This window comes from Orycteropus afer, unplaced genomic scaffold, assembly GCF_000298275.1.
Source record: "Orycteropus afer afer isolate SDZICR_OR568_19922 unplaced genomic scaffold, OryAfe1.0 scaffold00263, whole genome shotgun sequence".
In the NCBI taxonomy this organism is placed as follows: Eukaryota; Metazoa; Chordata; class Mammalia; order Tubulidentata; family Orycteropodidae; genus Orycteropus; species Orycteropus afer.
The window spans coordinates 3,014,011-3,041,006 of NW_006921850.1; the positions used below are offsets into that span (position 1 = coordinate 3,014,011).

At 40.1% G+C, this 26,996-nt stretch overlaps 1 protein-coding gene across 1 annotated transcript in view; it reads left to right on the plus strand.

The window, feature by feature from the left end:
• The window catches only part of ELMO1 (engulfment and cell motility 1), a 679,198-nt gene that overhangs the window by 266,068 nt on the left and 386,134 nt on the right, over nt 1–26,996 (plus strand). The window contains exon 14 of the mRNA XM_007950092.1: nt 18,195–18,299. Within this exon, the coding sequence (XP_007948283.1) occupies nt 18,195–18,299 (105 nt within the window). The remainder of the gene's footprint in view (nt 1–18,194; nt 18,300–26,996) is intronic.

Here is a 26,996-nt window from a genome sequence, read left to right on the forward strand (position 1 = left end):
TTTTTTTTTTTTCACAATAGTGGAATATTTGTCCTTCTATAATTGACTTATTTCACTCGCATAATGTCCTCCAAGTTCATCCATGTTATGCGGTGTTTTGTGGATTCTACATTATTCCTTAGGGGTTTCATGGTATTCCATTTTGTGTTTAGTGTGGTAATCCATCCCTCCGTTGATGTTTCCATCTCTTTGCTGTTGTGAATAGGCTGCAGTGAACATGAGTGTGCATACATCTGTTCATGTCCTGGATCTCACTTCTTTAGGATAAATACCTAGTAATGGAATTTCTGGATCAAATGGTATTGCTGTTTCCAACTTTTTAAGGAATTGCAATACCAATTTCCATAGTGGTTGTATCATTACAGTCCCACCAGCAGTGTATGAGAGTCCTAATCTCTCCACATCCTCTCTAGCATTCGTTATTTTCTGCCTTGTTGAACTTTGCTGTTAGTGCTGGGGTGAGGTGGTACCTCATGTTTGTTTTTATTTGCATCTCTCTAATGGCTAATGAGCGTTGAAAATAAAAACAACCATGAGATACCAAGGAGGGGTTGCTGTGAGTCGGGGCCAATTCAGCAGCACATAACAACAACACAATGGCTAATGATCATGAACATTTCTTCATGTATTTGTTGGCTGCCTTGTAAATTGTCTGTTTCTGTCTTCTGCCTATTTTTGGGGGGCAGACTTTTATATCTGAATATATCAAAGTCCTCCTCTAAGGTTTGTCTTTGGTCAGTAGAGGAGAAGCACTCCAAGGACAGCAAGATGGGGTATTGAGTCACTGTGACCCTAAGCTGAGCAAGGGAAGGTAGTCACAAGGCAAGACTACTTATAACCTATCATTCAGCATAACATTTTCAGGATGCAGAATTTGTTGAGTTGAACATTTGCTGTCGTTGTTAGCTGCCATTGAATTAGCCCCTGACCTATTGTGACCCCATAGAACAAAACTGCCCAGTCCTGCCCATCCCCATCATCTGATGTTCATCAGACCCTTGTGATAATTTGTTTGCATTTGCTGATTTTTGGAAGTGGGTCACGTGCCTTTCTTCCTATTCTGTTTTAGTCTGGAAGCTCCGCTGAGACCTGTGCAGCATCATATCAACACACAAACCACCAGTGACAAACGGGTGGTGGCCAGCAGTCAAACCAGGTCTCCTGCATGGAAAGTGAGAATGCTACCATTGAACCACAAATACCCTAAACATTTAAGATCTATAAAATTATCATGATATTTATCCAAGGGAGTGAAATATTGGGCATCTATGAAGGGATCATGGTGTTATCTAGGGAAGTTTTCCATTAAATGTTTCCTTGTTAGGATTTTTAACTTTTGATTAATAAGGGGCTGATTTTTGAGAGCTCTGGTGGCATAGCGCCTAAGGTGCTTGACTACTAACCAGAAGGCTGGTGGTTCAAACCCACTAGCCACTCCTTGGAAGGATGACCGGGTAATCTACTTCCATAGAGATACTGCCTCGGAAACCCAAGGAGGGGTCACTGTGAGTCAAATTGACTAGATGGCAGTGAGTAGTGCTTTTCTTATCAACTCATGTGGTTGCTATGAGGACTACATATGCTCTATATAGAAAACACTTAGAATAGGGAGAGCAAACTTTTCCTGTAAAGGGCCAGGTAGTAAATATTTTAGGCTTTGCAGGCCATATGGTCTCTGTGACAACTTCTCAACTCTGTATTGTAGTGTGAAAGTAGCCATGGACAATAAGTAAATAAAGAGTGTGGCTATGTTCCAAAAAATTTTTATTTATAGACATTGAAATTTGAATTTCATATAATTTTCACATGTCACAAACTCTTCTTCTTTTGATTTTTAATTAAATTATTTAAAAAATATAAAAGAACAGATCACAGATAAATAGGTGGTAGGCTGAATTTGAGCCACAGGCTCCAGTTTTTCAACCCATGGCTTACACGAGTTCTTGGCACTCATTAAATGCTATATAAGTGTTAGCTACTATTACCAGGATTAGTTGTTTTCACCTTTGCTACCACCTAAGATTTTCTGCTGTAATAAACAAAGCCCTAAAGAACATCTTCATATAGAAAGTTTTTCCCCTCCTCTTTTTAGAATTATTAACTTTTAGAATCATGGGGGTAGGGCAGTGGTGATTTAGTGGTAGAATTTTCACCTTCCATGCAGGAGAGGGAGCCCTGGTGGCACAGTGGGTAGGTAAGTGCTTGGCGGCTAATCCAGAGGTTGGCAGTTTGAAGTCACCAGCTGCTCTGTGGGAGAAGGATGCGGCAGTCTTTTTCTGTAAAGATTTACAGCCTTGGAAATGCTATGGGGCAGTTCTACTCTGTCCTATAGGGTTGCTATGAGTCAAAAGGCAACAGGTTTATGTGGGAGAACTGGGTTCGATTCCTGGCCAATACACACTTAAGTGCAGCTACCACCTTATCTGTCAGTTAAGACTTGTGTTGTGCTGTGATACTGAACAGATTTCAGCAGAGCTTCCAAACTAAGACCAAAAAACCAAAAACAAACTCATTGCTACCAAGTTGGTTCCAGCTCACAGCAACCCCCACTAGATTTCCAAGGCTGTAAATCTTTATGGAAGCAGACTGCCTCATCTTTCTTCTGTTGGGCAGCTGGTGGGATCAAGCTACCAACCTTTTGGCTAGCAGCCAAATGCCTTAACCACTACACTACCAGAGCTCCTTCCAAACTAAGGCAGACTAGGACAAAAGACCTGGTGATCTACTTGCTCTGCTAATGAAAACCCTGTGGAGCACAGTGGTTCATTTTGCCCTTGATCATGGGGATGATGCAGGACAGGGCAACATGCCATTCTGTTGTGGGTTCACCATGAGTTGAGGGCCAACTTGATGGCAGGTAATGATAACAACAGTAACTGAATCACAGCTCTCTGCTAGATCTGTTGGGTGGCAGTCCTGGAGGGCTCTTAAGTGTGCACCACTGTCAGCTCCTAGCTCCACCTTGACAAAGAAGTTTCTTCTCCCATGCAAATGCTGGTCCCTTACCTGGGGCTGCTGGGAACGCTGGGCTGGGCTCAGAGGGAAGTGGTTTGGAGATTGAACAGCTAGGCTTGCCTGGAGTGATGGGAGCAACTGGCATTTTGCCTGTGCTCTCCTGTGGGATGAATAAATAAAAGGGGAGACTGTGTTATATACCACCATATATGACTGATCCTAGTTCAAATCCTGTTTTAAAGGGGTGGAAGGAAAGCGGGTCCTGAATGACTGGTACAAAAAGGAGCTGGGACTTAAGGGAACAAAGAGTAAGATATTGTTGCTAGAGCAAAGCATGATACTTGTCTTATTAAGAATCCTGCATGTGCTCAGCTTAGCAGAAAAATTGCAGGTATCTTTATAAACTTTGACAGCCCTATTTCATTATTCATAAAGATTTTTTTAAAACTGTGACGAGTTTTCTTTTAAAGAGACATTTATTCCCAGTGCATATTTTAATTGAGTTTTTATGGTAATTCATTGTCTTGACTATAGAATCAACATACCAAATAAACCATGTTCAAGTTTATCTTTTTTTCATTAAGGCCCAACTCTGCTTCTTCAAGATAATGAAGCGAGATTCAACCCAGATTTTCACAAATTGTATACACAGTGGTGGGAGGCCTTTTCTAACCTTTTACTAGTAGTTTTCAAAAGCAAATTATTTTTGAACTAGGGATGTTTGCCTTAAACCCAGAATTTATTTGTGTTGTGTCTTCCACTGAGTGCACATGCAGGGTTACTTTAATTCCTTGTGTATGTGCATACATGTACCTCAAAAAGCATTAAGACTTTTAACAACTCATTTTTTAAATAGAAGCAGGTGGTATAGTGCCTATGGCATTTGACTGCTAACCAGAAGACTGGCGGCTCAAACCCACCAGCCACTTCTCAGAAAGAAGGTTGGGCAATCTGGTTCCATAGTGATACTGCCTCAGAAACCCAAGGATGGGTCGCTATGAGTCGGATCTGACTTGATGGCAATGAGTTTTTTTTTTTTTTTTCTTCTTGAAGACAGGTACTATTTTTGTTTTAAATTAATCATCAAATTAAATTTATCATTCATGTCTCCCGTAGTGGTTTTCACAGTAGCAGATTCGTTGAAAAATATTCATTGAAAGAATGAACGATGTGTTGAAAGGTATCTACAGGTTATTTGCTGCAATCCTCTTCCTTTTATTCCTCTCTGCAATACTGCTGAAAGATGTACATCTAGCTTTTGCCTCTGTGTGTCTAAGGACAGGAGTGTCTCCGCTACTACTGTTTTCTGAAGCTGTAAAAAATAATATTAACACTCCTTGAAGACAGTAGTACAACTCAATGGTTGAAGGTTCAAGTCCACCAGAAGAGCCTCAAAAGAAAAACCTGGTGATGTGCTTCTGAAAAATCAGCAATGGAAAACCGTATGGAGCACATATCTACTCTGACACCCATGGTGTTGTCATGAGTTAAAATCTACTGGATGGGAATTGCTGATGGTGGTGATGAAGACAGCAGTAGTGAGAACCACAATCCACTGTCACCTTCCCCACCATGCCACACACATTGTTCTTTTTTTCCCTGAACTAAATATCTGAATTTGTTTTTCAGTTTTTCTGACATGGGTTTTTGTTCATACATTTCTGCTTCCTGTGTACCCCTTTTTGTATGACTTCTTATGTGCTGTGTCCAGATATGACTTGACAAGGGTCCAGAACAGTGGAACCTCCTATATTGTTTGTTCTCCTGTTAACAAAATCCAAGAGGCTTCTAACTGCCACAAGAAATTAACTCATACTGGACATAATGCCAATTTGAACTATTATTTCTTAATAATATGAACAGTCACAGACTCACCTACATTGCAGAAAATTTCCATGGAAAAGGTTGCCTTTAGGGACAGTGGGTAGTGGGAAATGTTTTCAGAGCTGAACTGAATCAGAGGTATTACCCAAAAGGCTAGCTGCAGAATTGTCAAGCCAAGAAAAACAGAGCTGGCACTGAAGGGAGGTGACAGGTAAAAGGAAGAGACTAGCAGAGGAACAAGGGGAGGCCAGACAAGGAGAAGAGAATGTGCAAGCAAAAGGGATATGCATGGGGAAGGGAGGTGGTTGATTATCTACTGACCCGAACCATGAGCATCTTCTTGGATGTTTTTCTTTCATGCACTTCTTTTATACTTTACCTAAGTGTCAAATTTTAATGATGAGGAGCTGGGCTCTCATGAATTATTCATAAGCCACATTTCCCTTACTCTGTTGATGTGTGCTAGATTTTTTTCCCCTCTAATCTTTTTACTGGACTTTACATTTCTCAGATTAAATTTCTTCTTGCTAATGAGGCCTGTATTCTTATTTTCCAAAAACCTTATGAGCATAAAAAGGAAAAAGCTACAGAAATAAAGTGGTGATTCTCCTTCTTACTAGTTGTGATCATGCAGAAGTCACAAATTCACTGACCCCCACCTCTAAGATGAGAAGAATAACATTTCGTGTGCTAATACTACTCTCCTGATGAGTAGGTGGGAGGATTGAATGGAATGATACATGTGCGGTGCCTAGCAGGATACCACTTGTACTTATCCAAATACCCATTCACAGTCATTTTTCTGATCCTTGGTGTACTAACACTCTGTCCTGGGCTTAGGTCAGATTTGATAGAATATCTTCTCTGTCTTCAACAAACTGTTGATTTTTATTGTCGTTAATGAAGAGAGACCAAGGACATAAGCAACTTCAAAGAATTCCCTCCAGAGCTATTGATCTGTGTCAGGATCACAAAGGCAGATGCTTGCAGGGGCACATTATATAAATGTGTGAAGCAGCCATGTGTGACAATAGAAGGGAGGCCTCTATCAACTCAGAGAGTGCAGATCCTGTCTAAATTGGTCATATTCATTTGATATAAAAATAGCTGCTTGTGTGGTACAAGTATTTAATGTGCTTGGCTGCTGACAAAAGGTCTAAAGTTCAGGTCCACTCAGAGATGGCTCACAAGAAGGGCTTGGTGTTTTGCTTCTGGAATATTAACCACTGAAAACCCTGTGGTGCACAGTTGTACTCTATACATGTGGGGTTACCATGACATTGTTGAGTGGATGGCAACTGGTTAATTATACATGTGGTGCAGGGATTCAAGTTTCCACATCCATCAGCTGACGGGGATAGATCCCTACTGCTCTTGCATTTGGTTACCTTACAGGAATGTTTCTCAAAGTATGATCCAAAGACCTTCAGTATCATCTGAGACCTGGTGTGGATGCAGATATTGGGCTCCACTCTGAACTTAGTGAAGGAACTCTGGCAGTGTAGTGGTTGAGGCGTTTGGCTGCTAACCAAAAGGTCTGTGGTTCAAACCCACCAGCTGCTCTGCAGAAGAAAGATGGGATAGTCTGCTTCTGTGAAGAGTTACAGCCTTGGAAACCCAACGGCAGTCACTGTGAGTCAGAATCGACTTGATGGCAGTGAGTATGGTTTTGTTTGGTCTAGTCTTAGTGAACCCAAAACTCTGGGTTTTAACAAGCACTCCATGGGATTCTGATGCACACTCACATTTGAGAACCACTGATTTAGAAAAGTGGTTCTCAAAATTGGCTGCACATTGGAATCACCTGGGGAGCTTTAAAAAACCTGATGCTTGGGTTTCAACAAGAGCTTTGGTGGCATAGTGGTTAAAACAGTTGGCTGCTAACCAAAAGGTCAGCAATTCAAACCCATCAGGTGCTCTACTGGAGAAAGATGTGGCAGTTTGGTTCCATAAATATTTACAGCCTATGGGGAAATTGTACTCTCTCTTACAGGGTTGCTGTGAGTCAGAATCGACTTGATGGCAGTAGGTTTGGTTTATATTTTGGGTTCCAACCACAAGGTTTTTGTATAATTCATTTGGGGTACTGTTTGGATATCAGGATTTTTTCCCCTCTCCAAGGAATCCTAAGGCTCATCCAAAATTGAGAACTGCTCTAGAGAAAGTGTTGAAATTCCCACACACTCATTCCTCCTGAATTGGGAGGTGGAGTAGTGGTGGTGTGTGCCTTTGAAGTTCATTGTAACTCATAGCATCTCTATAGGACAGAGTAGAACTGACTCATAGGCAGTGTTGGAGTATCCAGTAAGCAAGGTATGCGTGAGCTTACTTATACTCACTTACTAATCTATAGTGAACAGTTTGACATATTTTTCACCATCAAAGATGTGGTGAAACTCATGTGAAATTGTTCACTACAGGTTAGTAAATAAGCACAAGTAAGCCTTTGCTTGCTTTACTTATTTGGGTAATCTACCCCTGTTGATAGGATTTCTTAGGCTGTCATTTTTACCAGAAGGAGCCCTAGTGTCACAGTAGTTAAGTGGTCAGCTGTTAATCTAGAGGTCAGTGGTTTGAGCCCACCAGCTGCTCCGTGGGAGAAAGATGAAACCATCTGCTTCTGTAAAGATTTACAGTCTTGGAAACTCTGTGGGAGAGTTTTACTTTGTCCTGTTATGAGTCAGACTTGACTAGATGTCATTTTGTTTTTGTTTTAATCTTTTATAAAGGCAGATCGCCAGTTCTTTTCTCCCAAGGAACCACTGGTGGGCTTGAACTGCCTACCTTTCAGTTACTAGCCAAACACTTAACCATTGCGTAACCAGCATTCCTTAGAGCTTTCCAGGAGATCTTCTGCAATTGTAGAAGTCCCTCCTCCCCTTTGAGAACATGACCTTAAACTACTAACCCCAGGAAATATCCTGGAAGAAGGCTTTGTAGACTAAATGAATATTCACTCAATGTAATTTGTTTTAAAGGTTTCTTTTAATGCTGTATTTGTTTAGTTAATGTAGACACTCACATAGCACAAATATTAACTCTTAAATCCTCAAAGGCTCGTCCTATGCTATGCCATCTGACAGGCATTATTGTAATCATTTCTTTATTATCTATGCTAATGAAGGACTAGCATGGCATTGGTAATTGAAAATCACAGATCATTAAAAAATCACTCAGGCTAGTGCTGGCAACTACTTCCCCAACTAAGAAACCATTCAAGAGTGGAAAATACTGACTGATTAAAATGTCCTACTTTCCCTGCAGAGGTGCTGCTAATAAATTTTATTTAGTCAGAAATTCAAGCAATAGGAGGTAAAGTGAGAGGCTTTAAATTATAATTCCATTTTCTGAATTAGGGGTCTGCCTTATTTGTGGGAGGCCTAAACACAAAGCAGATGAATAGCAAGTAATATTTAAGATACATTTGGATCTTGGAGCCACAGGGTTTGAAGTTTGGTGTAATACATACTGCATGAGATTCTAGGAATGGGTGGATTCAGATTCTGGATTGATATTACTGTTTTGGTTAGCCTAAAGTTTGGTGGTTCAAACCCACCCAGTGAGAATCTGCTTCCGTAAAGATTACAACCAAGAATACCTATGGGACTTTTCAACTAGTTGACACATGGAGTTGCCATGAGTTGGAATCATCTCAATGACAATGGGTATTCCAATTTGAGAACTAGAGTGATTCTCAAAGTGTGTGGCCCAACCAGCAGCATCTGCATCCCTTAGGAACTGGCTGATGTTGTTAGCTGTATAGAGTTGACCCAGACTCATGGCGACTCCATGCACAAGATTGGACCTTTGTGATCCATAGATTTTTGTTAAAACAAAAACATATTAAGTCAATAATAGAAATAGATTGAAGTTTATTTAATTTACAATTTGCAAATCTGGGTAATATTTTAATTAGAGAATCAAAAAGGTTCTGAAGATGAGAGAACCTTGAAACACTCTTATACTAAATCTTATTGGCATTTCCATGGGAAAGAAGGTCTGAACAAAACTGATAAACAGATTTGTGATCAGGAAAGATTTTCTTACAGCATTGTTGAGGAACAATTAAAACAATTACCAGTTCTCCCTCAATACAGCTCCCAGGCTGACCCTTGATATCTGGTTCCCAAAACTGACTGAATTCTTCAAAAGAGCACAATGCTCAAGGGAAAACGATCTTCCTAGTTTATCCAGACAGTTGTTTGACTCATGTGCAGCCCCCAAGAGCCGATTTCTCCAAGGCTCAAGGTTTAAAAGAGCACCCAAGGGCAAATGGCCTGAGTGGATCACCCCAGCTCCACGGACCCAAAAGTCTGGATTCCAGAGTTAAAACAGTTTCTCAGTTTTTATTGGCTCATTTTGAAGTAGATTGCTAGGGTTTCTTCCTAATCTGTCTTAGTCTAGAAGCTCCATTGAAACCTGCTTAGCATAATGTTGTTGTTTTGTGCTGTCGAGTCGGACCTGACTCACAGCGACCCCTCCTTGAGTTTCTGAGGCAGTATCACTATGGAAGAAGATTGCCCAACCTTCCTTCTGAAGAGTGGCTGGTGGGTTTGAGCCACGAGCCTTCTGTTAGCAGGCAAGTGCCTTAGGAACTATGCTGCCAGAGCCTCCACTGACAGATGAATGTGCCTGCATATGCGGTACATTGGCTAGGAGTCGAATCCAGGCATCCTGCATGGAAGGTGAAAGTTCTACCACTGAACTACTCATGCCTTCTTGGAAACTTGTGAGAAATGCAACCTCTTAGGCCCTACTCATGATCAACTGTATCAGAGACTTTGGGAGTAGGTGTTTTAATCACCCACATTGTTTAGGAGCAGTGGTTGTTTTAGTCACGGGCCAGCCTAGGGCTCTGCTTGCCTGTCTATAAAAGAAAAGGACCAACCTTTGAGGTCCTTGAGGTCAACTTTTGAGCTCCAATATATGAGGTCTACTTTGCTTTTCAAATGATCTTGGTGTATGAGCCTGGAACAGGTTTAAAGAGTTCCCTCTTAGTGGCTATAATCTTCCTATCGATGTGTGATTGAAATAATGAATTGAAAATCTAGCAGGTGAGTCACAGAAGAGAAACTGGTATCTCCAGGACCACAATGGTGGTTTCAGACACATCAGTGATGTCTATGAAATAACTCATGGTATCTTCAGCTGGTTGGTAACACTTTCCCAAGGTGAAAAACAGTGGTGCCTTGGAAAGAGAAGTGGCTGCTTCCTCTTTCTCTTGGGGCTGAGAGCTGTCCAATGTGATTCACGCAACAGCACATCCATGGGAACTAACAAATGGCATTTCAGAAGGATCTACAGAGGTACACTGGCTTTGCAGTAAAACAAGGAAACATTTCAAGCCATTTATCAAAGCTCTTGCTGCTTCCATTTCAAGACAGGTGGAAAAAAATAATGTAGAACAAGAAAAGAAAATAAATCTGTACCCAGAACATCTCATAAATAAGAAAGAAGTGGGGGGAGCTTTGGGCCTTGCTGGGTTCTCAGAGTATTTTTGTCACAGTACAGAAAGCTTTAAAATGTTTGGGCATGTAATTCTTATACTTTTCCATTATCAACATCTGTGGTTGTGAAATTATTTCACTGCCTGTTAAAACCAGGGAAGAAAAAGAAAACAATGATTTCAAGGAGAGAGACGCTGGGAAAAATGATACTTGGACTTAAAGAAAGGGAAAAATATTAAGAGCACTGTTCACCCACAACTATGCAATATTTTTTCTTCCCATCTAAAATGCAGTGAAGCTTCAGAATTTAGGGCAAGTCAATGAAAACCAAAGGCAGTTTTCTAACTGGCTTTTGTTAAGTAAGAATCTATTTGTTGGAGACAATTAGGATATGGTTTATTGAACATGAGATAGACTTCGGTCTGTTATAATGTCTCGGGGTGGAGTGGAAAACTGATAGATTTTATTAAAAAGGATGGTTCACAGGCCAGTTCTGCCTGAGGGAATAATGTTGACTGAGGAAACCCCCCAAAAGTCAAGGGCCTACATTGGACATTTTTGTGAAATTCTATACAATGTCAGGTTGATCAGCAACCTAGGAGTATAGATAGTTCCTGATTTATGACATGAATGGCTTTTATGATGGTTTTCGTCTTTTTTGTATGTCTTGACCATAGTAATATGTATGTATGTATGTATTAAAACATACCTGTGAGTGTATATGTAATATTCCCCATCCTTAAAGACATGAAGATCAGATTTATAAAGATACTGGTATTTAGGGAGCTCTGGAAGCATAGTGCCTAAGGCACTTGTCTGCTAACCAGAAGGCTGGCAGTTCAAACCCACCAGCCACTCCTCAGAAGGAAGGTTGGACAATCTACTTCCATAGATTCCATTCTGCCCCAAGGAGGGGTCGCTGCCTCGGAAACCCAAGGAGGGGTCGCTGTGAGTTGGGTCTGACTTGATAGCACATAACAACAACAACAACAACAACTGGTATCTTTATAAATTTAAAGAAAGAAAGAAAGAAAGGCAATCGACCTACATCAGAATTCACTTATGACAGTCACTAGAACAGAACCTGTTGTTAGATGGGGATAACCTGTATACTCTCCCAGTTAAAAGCACATGCTCGACGTTCAAATCCTGGCTCTGCCACATACTGTCTGGGAAATTTTGAGTAAGCAATCCAGACTCTCAATGTCTCAGATTCTTTCTCTGTAAAAAGGAGGACAATGATAGTACCTAATTCATGAGATTGCTGTGAGGGTTAAGAGTTGGCATATGTAATGTGCTGTGTACAATGCCTGCCACATATTTGACGTCATTTTATCATTAAATAAAACCTCAGGGACTATTGGCTAGTTAGTTGTTGTGGTTCTTAAAAAAGAACCCTAAAAATACATTATATAGTTTCTCAACTGTAAGGACCTTTTGGAAAAAAATCAGTGCCCTATTTGATATGCCCAGCATGTGCCTGAGGGGGGCCGTGATTAGTAGAAGGAGTGCTTCCAGGGAAATCTAGGAGAGGAGTTCAAACAAGATTGATGACATTTGAGCTGTGGGGCCCTTCTCCCTGATCAGCTTCTCCAACACATAGCTTTAGGGGACTGTTGGAGCTGGACTCAGAGAAAAAATTTTTTTCACTTGATTTCCTTTTTGTATATTTATTTTTAGAATAGGGTCATAGACTAACACAAGAAGTAGGTCTGAAATAAATGCCATGTTTTTCTCTTTTATGTTTGGCACACCTTCTTTTGCTGCCTGGACCATGCTTTATAGTTACTAACATTGATGAGCCCATGTCTCAGACTATGCATACATGAAATGCTAATAGTAAAAGTAATATATTCAACTAGTAAACTTGTGGCAAGGGAAAAAGTGAAATAGAAGCATGTTCAGAAGCTTGAGACATACTGTTCAAGAATGTCATACCCTGCTCTATCCGTCAAATTGTAAGTCACTGGGCAAGCTTCTTGTCTGAAACTCAGTTTCCTCATCAGTAAAATGGGGATAGTAATAATATTTGCTACCCTGAGAAGGTGCTACCCTGTGGGGGTGCTATGACACTTAGATAATATATGTTGCATTAGTTTCCTAAGACTCTTGTAACAAAGTACCACAAACTGGGTAACTTGAAACAACAGGAATCTATTGTTTCAAAGTTCCTGGGTACTAAAAAAAAAAATAACCAAGCTCACTACTGTTGAGTCGATTCTGACTCGTAGCGATCCCTCTTTGGGTTTCCGAGGTGGTAGGTATCTCTATGGAGGTAGATTGCCCAGTCTTCCTTCCAAGAAGTGGCTGGTGGGTTTGAATCACCAGCCTTCTGGTTAGCAGTCAAGTGTCTTAGGCACTTGAGCTCCTTTCTGGGTGCTGGAAATCCCAAAGCAAGGGCTCAGCAGGCTCATGCTCTCTCTGGAGGCTCTAGAGCCTTTTGGTGGTTTTGGCAATCCTTGGTGCTCCTTGGCATATAGACACAGCACTCCAGCCTCTGCCTCCATCTTTCCATGATTGTCTTCTTTCTGTGTCTCTTCTCTTTTTATAAAAATATCACTCATATTGGATTAGGAACCACACTACTCCAGTATGACGTTATGTTAACTGATAACATCTTCAAAGGTCTTTTTCCAAAGCAAGATCACATTCACAAGTACCAGAAGCTAGGATTTCAATGTATGTTTCTTTTGAGACATAATTCAGCCTATAACCCATGTAAAAGGAACTCTGGTGGAGCAGTGCCTAACGCATTTGATGACTAACCAGAAGGTTGGTGGTTCAAACCCACCAGCTACTTCACAGAAGGAAGACTGGGCAATTTACTTCTGTAAAGATTTATCGCCTCAAAAATGTAATGGGGGTCACTATGAGTCAGGATCAACTCCGTGGCAGTGGGTTTGATTTTTTTTTTTTTTTTGGTTTAACACATGTAAAGCATAAAACAGTGCTTGCACCCAGATAGTATTCAGTAAATAAAACTTTTTAACATATTATTTCTGTTCATGAGAATCTAATGTACCAAAGTCAAAATAGTAAATTTGTGTGTAATGGGGAAGTTCCATTATCCAGTTAATAGAGTTAAAATATTACATAAATGAATAAATATATAATATATGAAATATTATAAAATCTTCAATTACAAGTTACTATTTAAACCACATCTCTGATCATTTAGTTCCAGCATTTTTATTTATTGTTTTCTTTACTATTGGTTATATGTCTGACTGACTTACTCCAATTGGATGTTCCAATTTGAACATCAAATTAAGTTTAAACCTCACTACATTTGACATGCAGATGATTTCATTTTTTTAAACAATTATTTTCTAAGAGCTATGTGTAGTGCCTAAGGCACTTGACTGCTAACCAGAAGACTGGCGGTTCAAACCCACCAGCCACTCCTTGGAAGAGAGATGGGGCAATCTACTTCTGTAGTGATACTGCCTCGGAAACCCAAGGAGGGGGTCGCTATGAGTTGGGTCTGACTCGATAGCACATAACAACAACAACAACGTTTCTTATTATTAGTAGTAGTTCCCCCTGCCAAATATCTGTCTTTCCAACTTTTTAATAAATTAATCAAGATAAAATGCTAAAATAAAAATTCAGATCACTGCATGGACACAAATTGTTAAATAGATTTAAGTGGGGATGCCCTGAAACAGAACTTTGGCTAGCAGGCAGCACCACTGTCCCATAATTTTACTGTTTTCAGCTTGGGAAAGACAGCTTAGATGTGTTCTTGAATAATGTAGAAAAATGTGGGTGTTTGACCTTTGAACAAGTGAACAAGAAGGACTTCCTGTACTTGAATTAGAAAGAATTCAGATAACTAAGATTTCTCTGGCAAAACAGAGATCCCAGATGTTTACTATATTTTTGCACAAATAGCATATATGTTTAAAAGTTTTTACATACTGTGTAATCCGCTACCACATGTTAGTTTTATAAGTGCGCTATGCCAGTATTTTTCACATGCTGATGGCTTCAATTTCTTTTTTTTTTTTTCCCCTGTCCAACTGATTTAATGTTAAGTCCTCATCTTGGTGCCTATTGTTGCAGAGACTTGGTTCCCAGCAGCAGACTCTCACTGGCCTACCCTTGAATTTTAGAACATCCCCTCTCCCAGCAAGATTCTTTCCCTGCTCTGCAAATCACTTTCTCCCCAGAAACATCCCTGACCAGGGAGACTGGCCCCAGGCGAGGAAGTGTGAAGGTCTGCACACCCCAGGCTGGAGAGGCCACTCAGGGGCACGAGGCTGGGATGCCACAGCCACACGCATTCTACCTCACTGTCCAGCTTGCTGGCTGCTGCTCTCTCTCTGGCCCTTTGAATCACCTACCTGTGAGGATGCTGCTGGGCTGTGTGAGAACTGCAGGAGCAGTGGGGTTGCACATCCCTTGCTCAGACAAGACAGTATGACTGGCCACCAGTTTTTCTGTAGGACTAGGGCAGTATATACCCACACCCACACCTACACCATCCTCCAGCCTGGCTTCATGTGGGCCTGGCACCACAGGACCTGGGCACATGTGGGTACTGGGCCCTGCCTGCCATGGGACAAGCCCCTGCTAGGGCTGTGACAACTCCACACACAGCTCTCTGCTTGACCCTCCATCTGTCCAGTGCAGTGTACCTGGATGCAACCCTCTGCTCTCAGGCCCAGCCTCAAACTGCCAGCAGACACACAGTTTCAATTGTCTATTTTCTGAATATCAGAATACTACCAAACTTGATCAGTAATTTCTTGACCATTATTTATTATGCAAATATGATCAAATGTAACATTTTTAGACTAATGAATGAGGGTGAATGAGGCAGAAGTTCATTTCTGGAAATGTCAAGAGACATGCACACAGTATGTGTGGGTGCACTGTACCAGGACTTTTTTACATAATATTGTCATTTCCTCCCATTATACGTGTATGTGTATTATTTGTGTGTACACACTGTTTGTGAAAATACAGGATTATAAAGTATTCAGGAATGGAAAAAAATATTTCATTTCATGCAAATTACCTGCATCATGAGTTTTTTTTTTTTTTTTTAAGAGCCCCTTTAACATTTCTTTTTCATCTTTTTAACATGGAATAAAACATGTTTTCACTTAATGTCATTCACAATTTAGATCTAAATTTTCCAGGCGATCTTTGCTGCTGCTCCCACTGATTATGATGGAGAGTTGCTTGTGCTCTGTACCAAGAATCCCATGGTATTTACTGAGCAGTCTTGCTCAGCCAGGCATGTGCCCATATAGGGCATACAGTCGCTCCTTATTATCTGTAGAGTCTGTATTTGTAACCCCAAAATCAATAGTCATGGCACTTGCACAGTCATTCATGGACATGCATAGAGCAGTGAAAAATTTGAGTTGTGTGATGTGCATGTTCCCAGCTAAAGTAGAACAATGCAACATTCTGCCTTCTTGTTTCAGCTGTCATCCTATTAAAAAAAAAAGTCCTCTTCGTAATCAATTTATGCCATATTTTCTGTATTTTTGTGATTTTTGTTGGTGGTTTCACTGTTTAAATGGCCTCCAAGCATAGTGCTGAAGTGTTGTCTTGTTTTCCTAAGTTCAAGAAGGCTGTGATGTGCTTTACAGAGTAAATGTGTGTGATAGATAAGCTTCTTTTAGGTATGAGTTACAAAGCCATTGTCTGTGAAGTCGATGTTAATGAATTGATGGGGTATCTTTAAACAGAAACACGTAAGACAACTTTATGTATTGATTGTTTGATGAAAATGTTGTGACCAGAGGCTTGCAGGAACTTAACTCTGAATTTGCAATGGTTCAGTATTAACTAACTCAGTGTTGCAGCAACTTCATATACTAAAACTAGTGGGAATAATGAGACTCTACTGTATTTGTAACTGTTGCCATCTCTTCTTGGTTCTCTGCACTATACGTGGTGACCATAAGACAGGACACACTCCTTGAGAGCAGGCAGTTGTCAGGATGGTATGGGCATCTGAATTTTATCAAGTGTCTCTGCTCAAAAGGCTTCTAGACTATGCAAACATTTTTGGTTCACAGCACGTTGACAGGTGTGGCCTTAATTAACCCTCACAAATAAAGATGAGAAGGTTAAGGTACAGAGAGAAAAATGGCCTTCAAACATTGATCTATAGGTGGATAGATGGGTGGACAGGCTATTGGGTATGTCTATGCAGGGGGGAGTGTGCCCATGACCATGTATAGGGTTGGCAGACAATGTTTCTACAAGTGTATCTGTATGTTCTATAAGAATTCCCAGGTATATAGTAGAGCTGGCAAGGGACAAGGTTGTAGACACTTCTTAGCCACAGCCAGCTACCCAGAGGGAGTGAGTAGTTGGACCTGTGGGCTCAGGACCATAGTCTCAGGGGACATCAAGCTCAATTGACATAACATACTACACAAAAACATTGTTCCACTTCCTGCTTTGGTGAGTAGAGACTGGGATCTTAAAAGCTTGCAAGCAGCCATCTAGATGCAACAATTTGTCTCTCCTCATCCAGAGCAAAGAACAATGAAGAAAACAAAAGATGCATAGAAAGAATTACTCCAAGTGACTGGAACACCATGTGATCCTCAACCTATATGACTATGAGACCAGAAGAACTAGATGGTGCTCAGCTACCACTGTCAGCCACTCAGAGGGGGATCTCCGTAGGAGATCATGGATAGAGTGGGAGAACAATGTGGAACAAAACTCAAAATCATTAAAAAAAAAAAAAAGGAGAGCAGGTTTGCTGGTCTGATAGAGCCTGATGGAACCACTGAGACTATGACCCCTAGTTGCCCATCAGGTCTGGAATTGAACCCACTCCTGTGGCTTCCAGCCAAACAAAAGACAGACATATGAGCTGAACATTTACACTAGGTAGATACACTCCTTAGAGAGCTCAATCATGGGAGAATAGAACGGCTGTGGATGCACAGGGAGACAGTTTGGGAGGCTGGAGTGCAGGGGAGAGAAGGACACAGGGAAGAGGTAACTATGGGGAGGAAATAAGAGGGGAGCTGTTGCATTGTGGGAAATTGTAGTCAACGTCATAAGAGAAAGTGTATGTGAGTGGCTGTATGGAAAGTGAATTTGCTCTGTAAACTTTCACCCAAATCACAATAAAATTAAAAAAAAAAAAAAAAAGCCTTCTTTCCATCACCCTCTACCTTAAATGGCTGAGGTGGACTTTATTCCCTGTTCTCTCTCAAATTCTGCTGGTTCCACTATAGCAAACTCCCTTGCCCCCCAAAAAACCCCACCAACCCATTGTAGTCGATTGTGGCTTATACCCAACAGGTATAGGACAGAGGAGAACTGCCCAATAGGGTTTCCAAAGGTGTAAATCTTAAAGAACCAGACTGCTTCATCTCTCTCTCTCTCACAGAACAGCTGGTGGGTTCAAACAGCCCACGTTTCAGTTAGCAGCCAAACGCTCTAACCACTGCACCCCCAGAGCTCTTCACTACAGTGTAGCTGCCAGAAATACAGTGCCTGTGATGTTTTCTTTTTCCCACAGTGTTTTATGTCTAAGACAAAGATTTTTTTCATCTTCAGCCGACTTGCTCAACCAAGATATAAAAGCTGTTTCTGCTGAACCTGTTGAGCAGTAGAAAGAAGTTCTCCCCTCCTCCATTCTTATAGGTTTACATGGAGCTAAAAAATATCATCCTTATTTGATTATTTAGGAGCTCTGATGGTGTAGTGCCTAAGGTATTTGACTGCTAACTAGAAGGCTGGCGGTTCAAACCCACCAGCCACTTCTTGGAAGGAAGGTTGGGCAATGTACTTCCATAGCGATATTACCTCGGAAAACCAAGGAGGGGTCTCTAGGAGTCAGATCCAACTGGACCGGCAGTGGGTTTGGTATTTGGAGCTTGCCTTGTGGTACTTTTCTTTTCAGGAGGGAAAGCAAACCAGTGGTAACTGGGGATGTCTGCTGAAGAATTAATGTTATCAAACATTTTGTTTTGATCACAGAATCATGTCAACCCAGCGATGGACTTTACCCAGACTCCTCCTGGAATGTTAGCCCTGGACAATATGCTCTACTTCGCTAAACACCATCAGGATGCCTACATCCGGGTAAGCACCCCCTGTCAGATTGTACGTTTTCTACTGAAATTTATTCCTAAACATCTAAATATAGAGGGACTACTGTGTAAGTAAAAGAAAAAGTTAAAAAGAAATGACCTCAGATTTTGGGTTTTACCACTTAGTAAGATAAAAATAAAAAATTGAAGGAAATAAATCAAGAATATTGTAATAGGGATTTTATCTTTAAAATTTTTTCCATATGATGACATGTCAAAAAATGTGATAGATACTAGAAAACATTTTATATAGTTTAATATTGAATATGATGAAACTCTTAAACTTGAAAGATAAAGAACACAACTGAACTTCTATCTACCAAACACCTGTTTGCTCTCAACCTTAGAGAAGACCCTTTTTAGATTTATTCTCAACTTTAGAAAGAGGATTAGGATGCTTGTGGCACTATTGCTATTCCACCTAGTGCTGGAATACAGTAAGATAAATGAAAAGAAAAAAGAGTAGAGATTGAGAGGAAAGAGGAAATACCTTTTCTCATTTCCCAACTGTTGTTCAGTACCAGTGAATCGGTTTCAACTCAGAGACGTTATGTGCTAGAGTACAAATGCCACATAGTGTTTTCTAGCCTGTAATCTTTATGGAAGCAGATCACCAGGTCTTTTCCCACATACCCACTGGGTGGGTTCAAACCACCAACTTTTTAGTCAGCAGCTGAGTACTTAACCATTGTACCCCCAGGGCAGATGAGTGAACATTTGTTTACATTTGGAACATTTGGTTTGTGGATGGAGAAGGAGGAAGTTGAGGCCTCTATTCTCCTTGTGAAACAGAAGATACCATCTGCTGATTGGGCCATGCAGGCATGAGAAAACCAATGTGAGTCAAAAGGGAACCCAGATTGAGGAGGGGTAAGGTAGATCCAAGATAGGGATGGGGAGGGCTATGAATAAATGAGACAAAGGAACTTAAGAGGAATGGACAGACAAGTGGTTAAAATGATGACTAGAGCATAGTGCCTACGGCACTTGACTGCTAACCAGAAGGCTGGTGGTTCAAACCCACCAGTCACTCCTCGGAAGAAAGGTTGGGCAATCCACTTTTGTAGTGATACCACCTCGGAAACCCAAGGAGGGGGCGCTGTGGGTTGGGTCTGACTTGAGGGCACATAACAACAGCAACAACAAAGCTGGAAGAGTGAGACTGAAATTGAATTAAGATCACTGCCTATTATTCTGATATTTTCTGCTGGATCCCAGTTGGTAGCCCTGGCTTTCAGGAGACCTGGGTTCAAGCCCTGTTGCTACCATTATTTAATGCTATAAATGTGGGCAATGACAATTCCTTTTGTCTGGGCTAATTCCCCCCCCCCTCCCCGCAAAACAACAGAAACTAGATGCTTCTCAGCTAGAGCAGTGTCTCCTTGGCTGAGACACTTCGGGGCATTTGGAAATGTGTGGGTGTGTTTTTCTGATTGTCACCATGCTTAGGGAGGTGCTACTGGTCAAACCTATAATGCATCAGACAGTTGTTCACAGTGAAGAATTGTCCCACCATCCAGTAGCCCCCTAGAAAAATGTTCTGCCAGGTCTCTGAGTACCCTGTAAGCACAATATTTTAAATTTTTATGTTTTTCTATGTGCACAATTTAAGAAGCTTCAACCTATTCTGAAATGCATCATTTGTAGTTTGATTAATAAAGAATTACATGGTCATTTCTGTGAAAGATTTGGAATCAGGTCCGTGGTCAGAAGTGTGGTCTTCTATAAGAAAACGGTTTTTCCATAAAAGCTTGGTTTGGCTTATATATATGTATGTTTCTTGCAATATCCTTTTTCTAGGACTATAATCAGCTCTCATAAGGAAATTAATAGTTTTGAGACACCTTGTAGTGTATAACCTTGGAGAGTTGAGGGTGAAAAGTAGAAGCCAAGTAGAAATTGAATTTAGCACTAGCTGATTAATGTTTGTGGATGAATGTTTCTAAAATTAGAGTTTATTGATGCTGAATGTATTGTTAATTGCATGAGAAGCATGTCTCATGAAAAGTAATTTAATGTTTTAAGCTCGTTTTCCTCAGTGTGTTCTCTAAACCATTATAAGTGAAATCAACACCATGGCAACTGATAGAACTTTACATCTGATGAAGACTTAAAAGAAAAACCTATTTCTAAAGAAAAAAGTGACCCTTTTGTCCACATGGACTTTCCTTTGTTGGTTAAACATTCCTTTTATTCACACACCTATATTATTTTCACAGAAGCATTCCTTCTCTGTTTTTTGTGTCCCATATGATTTTGGGATGTTAGTGGGTAGACAGTGAAAGCTATTTCCGTGAATCGGTGGGGTTAGTGGATCACAGTTGAAGTCTGAAATTTTCTGCAAGGAAGTTTTGAAGTCACTATGAAAATACCTGCCTATCAAAGGCAGGGTTTTGTTATCCCAGATAGCTAATGAACCTTTGATCTGAATGATCTCTTCTGAAATGTAGGAATGGGTTCATTTTTTAAAATTTACATTTTGATAAAATTTGCTTTTGTTGACTAGGTAAATCACCTGTCTAGATGCAATTATTCATTCATTATTTATATCTTTCATTCAATAAATTCTTTACTGTTCCTGAATATAGCCTTACCATTCAGTTAATTTGCCAGCCAGATTTATGGTTGAGATTTTTAAAAGGAATTGCATGATATACACATACACACAAATACTGGCTCTTCTCCCTCAACACCCCTCATCTCCTACCCCCACCAGTCACATTCTTTCAACACCTTTGTGGCCATATTTTCTCAGGTTGTCTCCTTGTCCTGTGTTCTAATCCACCTGCCACCTATATTTCAGCTCCCTGTACCAAGGCTTCTATCACATCACTTTCCAGAAGCTGATCTCCTGCTAATTATAGCAGTAATCCTCAACAGAAATGATGGTAGTGTGAACTAGGGTAGTGGCAATAACACAGAAGAGACATAGTTTGAATCAAGAGTTATTTTGGAGCTAAAATTAAGGGAAAGGGAGATTTCTGGCTTGAGCAACTGGGTGGATGGGTAGATGGTGGTGTCATTAATGAAATAGGCCATGCATGTCTGTGTAGGGGTAGTCATTAGACACATCTAGATCTTCATATGTTTGTAAGCCATTTGTCCAGGTTGAAATGTTTAGTAGGCCAAGAGTCAGATAGGGCAGCAGAGCTCAAACCCATATTCTACCTCTATAGTCAAACTCTATATTCTACCTCCTTAAAATTTCTTACATGCATCCCCTTCAGCCTGTTCATTTGGATTATTGCAGTATTATCTTAATGGACTTCCTGCTGAAGTCTGATACCATAGAACCTACCCTCTATTCCAACTGCTAGGATGATCTTTCTAAAACAGAGTTCAGCACCTTTCAGGGACCACTCCTGGACCATAAATAGCTACCTGTTTGACTTTATCTCTTGCTACTCATGCCCCTTCCTTGCTTCTCCATCCACCCCTCTGCCAATGTATTTTCATCCATTCCTAAGTACATCAGGCCACAAGCTAGCCAGTTGGATTCCCCGCATTGGGCCTTTATTTATAGTATTCCTTTTACTTGAATGTCCTACCCACACCGTCTGCCTGTTGAATAGCACTCATGGTAATGATCATCTTCTCCCTGAAGAAGACATGCTAACCCCCTACTTGAACCACTCCCTTCGCCCCTTTTACACATTTTGTTGTTAGTTGTCATTGAGTCATCTCTGAGTCATGACAGTGTTATGTATAGCAGAATGAAACACTGCCTGGTCTTGCGCCATCTTCATGATCATGGGTATGTTTGAGTTCGTTGATATAACCATTGTGTCATTACGTGTTCTTGAGAGTTTCCCTTGTTTTTGTTGGCCCTCTACTTTACCAAACATCATGTCCCTTTATAGTAGTTGGTTTTTCCTGATGACTTGTTTGTTGTTGTTGTTGTTATGTGCCATTGAGTCAGACCTGACTCATAACGACCCCTCCTTGGGTTTCTGAAGTGGTATCACTACGGAAGTAGATTGCCCAACCTTCCTTTCGAGGAGTGGCTGGTGGGTTTGAACTGCCAGCCTTCTGGTTAGCAGTCAAATGCCTTAGGCATTGCACTACCAGGACAATTTTCTGTTGTGATCCATAGAGTCGTCATTGGCTAATTTCCAGAGCCAGATCACCAGGCTTTTCTCCCTAGCCTGCCTTCATCTGGAAGCTTTGCTGAAACTTGTCCCAATGGGTGACTGTGATGGTATTCGAAATACTGATGGCATAGTTTCCAGCACCATAGCAATATGCAAGCCACAACAGTATGACAAACTGTAACCTATATACACTTAAAACTTAATTCCTCTTATAGCTTTAACTTCATTTACCTTCTGTCTCCCCTAACTGATTGCTAACAGGTGCCATGATTCTTTTATATTTCTAGTTTCTGGTACAGTACCAAGCACATAGTAGCTTTTAATAACTTCTTCTTAATTGAGTAAATAGTTCCTTTTGGTTTTTTGTTTCTTGCCAGTGATTGATTTTTTTCTTTCTTATTTTTTTGAATCATCAGAGAATTGTGATTTTCATTTCTTTGAATAATTACGTTGTTATTATTAATTGCTGTTGATTCAAATCCATGGTGACGTCCTATGTGCAGAGTAGAACTATTCCATAGCGTTTTCAAGGATCTGAACTTTCAGAAGCACATCATCAGACTTTACTTCCTAGTTACCTCTGTGTGGATTTGAACCACCAACCTTTTGATTATTTGTCTAGTGCTTAACCATCTGTACTACCAAGGGCCCCTGAAAAAGTGTATTTTTGTAACATAAATTTATTGACAAGTGGCCTGGTTTGTCATGAAATATTTGAGTAAATTTTTGTAACTGTGTACTAATGAAAGTGGTAGATGTAATTGAATTACCCCACACTTGGATGGGCCCAGAACACGAGAAGGAATTGCAATTCTGAGCATCCCACTGTGTGTGTAGTAAAATCTGGAGGCATATAGCATGATTTCAGACTTCTGCATTTGTTTACTCTTGGCACAATTGCTTTGACTTTTTTTGGAGAGGCTGTGCTCCTCAGCTCTCTCCACTGAGGGATCCACATGAGGTTCTCACTGTGAGAAGACAGGTGGAGGGCGGGTGCTGGGCTCACTGCCTGGATCCTGCTGCCATTATGTTAGAGACAGGATAATAATATGGAGCTGAGTGTGTTGTGTGGTTTTTGTTTTGCTTTTTTCCTTCCTCCCTGGAATGGTAGTTCTTACTGCCTTGAAAAAAAGAGGCTTAGTGACTCCATTGGATATAAAAGCTTTGGACATGGAATGTAAACTCTTGGTGCATTTAATTGTTCACAAGGAGCTGCTGAGATACCCAAATGACTTGGTTTTCATTTGGTTCAAGACTTGTGCTGGCCATTGTGAGAACAAGGATTTGGCCACAAAGCAGAAAGTAAGTGCCATTGATACCTAAGACTCCCAAAACACATGATGACAAGGTCTAAGTTGGAAGTGAGTTATTAAAAAACTTAAGAAAAATACTAAAGCTGTAAAGAAAGGTGGTTTCAGGATAAAGTAATTCTTCATGTTAATATTCCATTTCTCTTGTTTGATGAAAGAAAATGAATACCTAGTGTGGGTTAGGCAACATGCTAGTCATTCGTCAACCCTATGAAATATGCATCGTTATCAACATTTTCTAAGCGCCTTCATGGCACAAAGGTTAAGAATTTGGTTGTTGACCAAAAAATTGGTGGTTCAAAGCCACCCAGACACTCCATGGGAGAGAGACCTGATGATCTGCTTCTGTCAAAATTTCAGCCTTGAAAAATCTATGGGGCAGTTCTGCTCTGTCACATGGGGTCACTAGCAGTCAAAAATTGACTTGACAGCACCTAACAACAACCACCAATGCTATCTAGATTTAGGAACTGAGACTGAGAGGAAAGTGAAATGAGACACTGAATTTGAACTTAGGTCTTTGGACTCTAAATCTCAGGCTCTTTCCAGCTCTTGAGGTTTCTGTTCGTGGGCTTGGAGTTGATTGGCACAACAGTGCTTCTGTATTTCTTGGCATGGAAGGAAAAGAGATAGAATGAATTGGAGACTGATCATAGGGCTGGAATAATCCAAGGACATCAAGCAAGTGGTCATACTCAGTTATGATCTTCCTAAATCTAGCCTAGTCGGGCAGCCTGTCCTAAAAATGAGGATGGCTACACCTTGCTTCTCATGTTATTACTCAACTTTATATATAATATAACTTTGTCTTTTTTTAGATTGTAAATCCTCTGAAGACCAAGGTGGACTTTTGTCTATATATCATCATATTATGAAATATTTAACTTATTATCAAGCTATGTTATTTAAAGGAATATATAAGCCAGATGAAGGTAGCACAACAAAGCTTTCCAGATTGCAGATGTAGTTCTTAGTTTCAGAGCTGATGATATGAGAAATGTCATGCAGAAGTGTTTCAGAAGTTCAGGAGAGGTTCCGAACCTACCCGTCAAGCCTCCAGCCCCTTCTTATAATTGCAAACACAGAACCGTACTGTGCATTAATTCTTGATTCTTAAAAAATCATATAAATTATTTTAATGAGAAATAGTATAAGACAAGTACATACAAATAAGGCTTCATTATTATCATTATTAGTTGCGTATTTTCCAGTGATTGTTGATTAAACATGTACCCAGAAAACAAATTCAGTTCATCCCTCTTTGGTGCTAAAAAGCATCTTGCCTCATATGCTCCAAAGATGGGAAGATAGTGTAGTCTTTTAACCTTCTTTTGGTCCATAGATTTTCTCTCTCCTTTGAGAGCCTAACTCAAGTTTCAAATTCATTGTGTGGAAATACTTTTCATCTTCTGTATCTTGTGTTATGAGACATAGGCATAATTATAACAGCAAACACTAATTTGGAGTTTGCAGTGACATAAGAACTATGGTAAATGCTTTCATTAAATTCTTACAAAACTCGTATGAAGTAGACTCTGTTGTTATCTCCATTTACAGGTGAGGAAAGTGGCACACAGAGAGGTTAGGTGACTTGAGTTAGGCTCAAGGGAGGAAATATCTTCCAATATTCATATTCATTCATTGATTCATTCATTCAGGAAATATTATCAAACACCTTTATGTACCAAGCTGGTTCTGGGCACAGTGGCTGTGGTGGTTAGTATGGTGAACAGGGTCTAGTTCTTAAATATAAGAAAATAGAAAAACAAGTAGATGTTGGAGAGGAGAGGGCTTCTTGGTTCCTTCTGCATTTTTTGGATTTACTGTATACTGGATACATCTATCAAGACAGGAAAACCTTTGCTTGATGCTTCTATGCATTTTTCACATCACAATGAGCCAGTAAATATTTCACTATTTTATAAGTTCTTATATAACTATATCAGAACCACTTAGGGCTTGCTTCATATCCTAGTGACCTAATTATAAGCAATTAACCTACTTCTTTAAAATTAAAAAAAAAATTATCATGATTAAAATATACATAACAAAATATAAGCCACCTCAACAATTTCTCTAGATGCAATTCAGTAACATTGATTAAATGCTTCTAATTGTGCAGCCATTCTCGATGCCCTTGTCTACATCGTTTATACTACTTGAAGAAATCTTCTGGTGCTTGGTCCATATGGAATGCAGCAAACTTTATCCTTTCGAATGCTTTATTTGGAGTGATGCTAGACCGTAAATAAAACATTGTTTGTTTTAAATGAGGCTGTTACTCAACTCTAACTACAAAAAAAAAAAAAAAAAAATCAAACTCACTGTCATCAAGTCGAATCTGATTCATAGTGACCCCTCCTTGGGTTTCTGAGGCAGTATCTACAAGTTTCCGAAGCAGTATCTCTATGGAAGTAGATTACTCAATCTTTCTTCCATGGCTGGTGGATTCGAACCTCCAGCCTTCTGGTTAGTAGTCAGATGCCTTAGACACTATGCCACCAGAGCTCCTACCATAGAATTTATGAAATTATAAGGTTTCCAGGAACAAAATGAAAAATCAATCCTGGAGACTTCTTGTTTTTCACACATGATTCTCCCCCTAACATCCCTCATAATTTATGATAAAAATTTCACCCAGTTGGAATATGTTTGCCTACTGAGTAACCATAGTAGAAAGTAATGAATAATCCAGAAAGGGGGGGGGGAATAGTAACATCTTTAAAAATAAGATTAATTGCAGTGGTTTCATGCAATGCAAGCCAGGGCATCATATATGTGTTTCTATTATTATGCCAAATCAGAAGAGAAATATTTATAATGTATTATGTAAATAAGACTGTGGGAAAAGATGGCTGTTTCCACCTAGGAATTTTTTTCTCGTCCTTCTTCATTAAACTGCTTTTTAAGGGGTGAACATTTTAAAGTACGTTTACAACATTTCAGAACCTTTAAGTGGATTCTTCCTCCTCATGATGCATTCACATCAGTTGACCTGGAGTCGACTGCGATTCATGGTGACCCCATGTACATCAGAGTCAAACTGTGATCCATGCGGTTTTCCATGACTCTTTTTTTTCAGAAGTAGATTACTAGCTCTTTGTTTTGAGGTGCTTTTAGTTGGACTCCAACCTTTCAATTAGCAGCTGAGGGTAATATCAGATTGCACCACCTAGAGCCTGCTGAAGCATATTTAGTTCCATAATACTTTTTTAAAAAGCCAATGGGAAAAATAATGGTTTAGAACATAACACACTGCTGGGATTCCAAGACCTGTTTCTTAAGGAA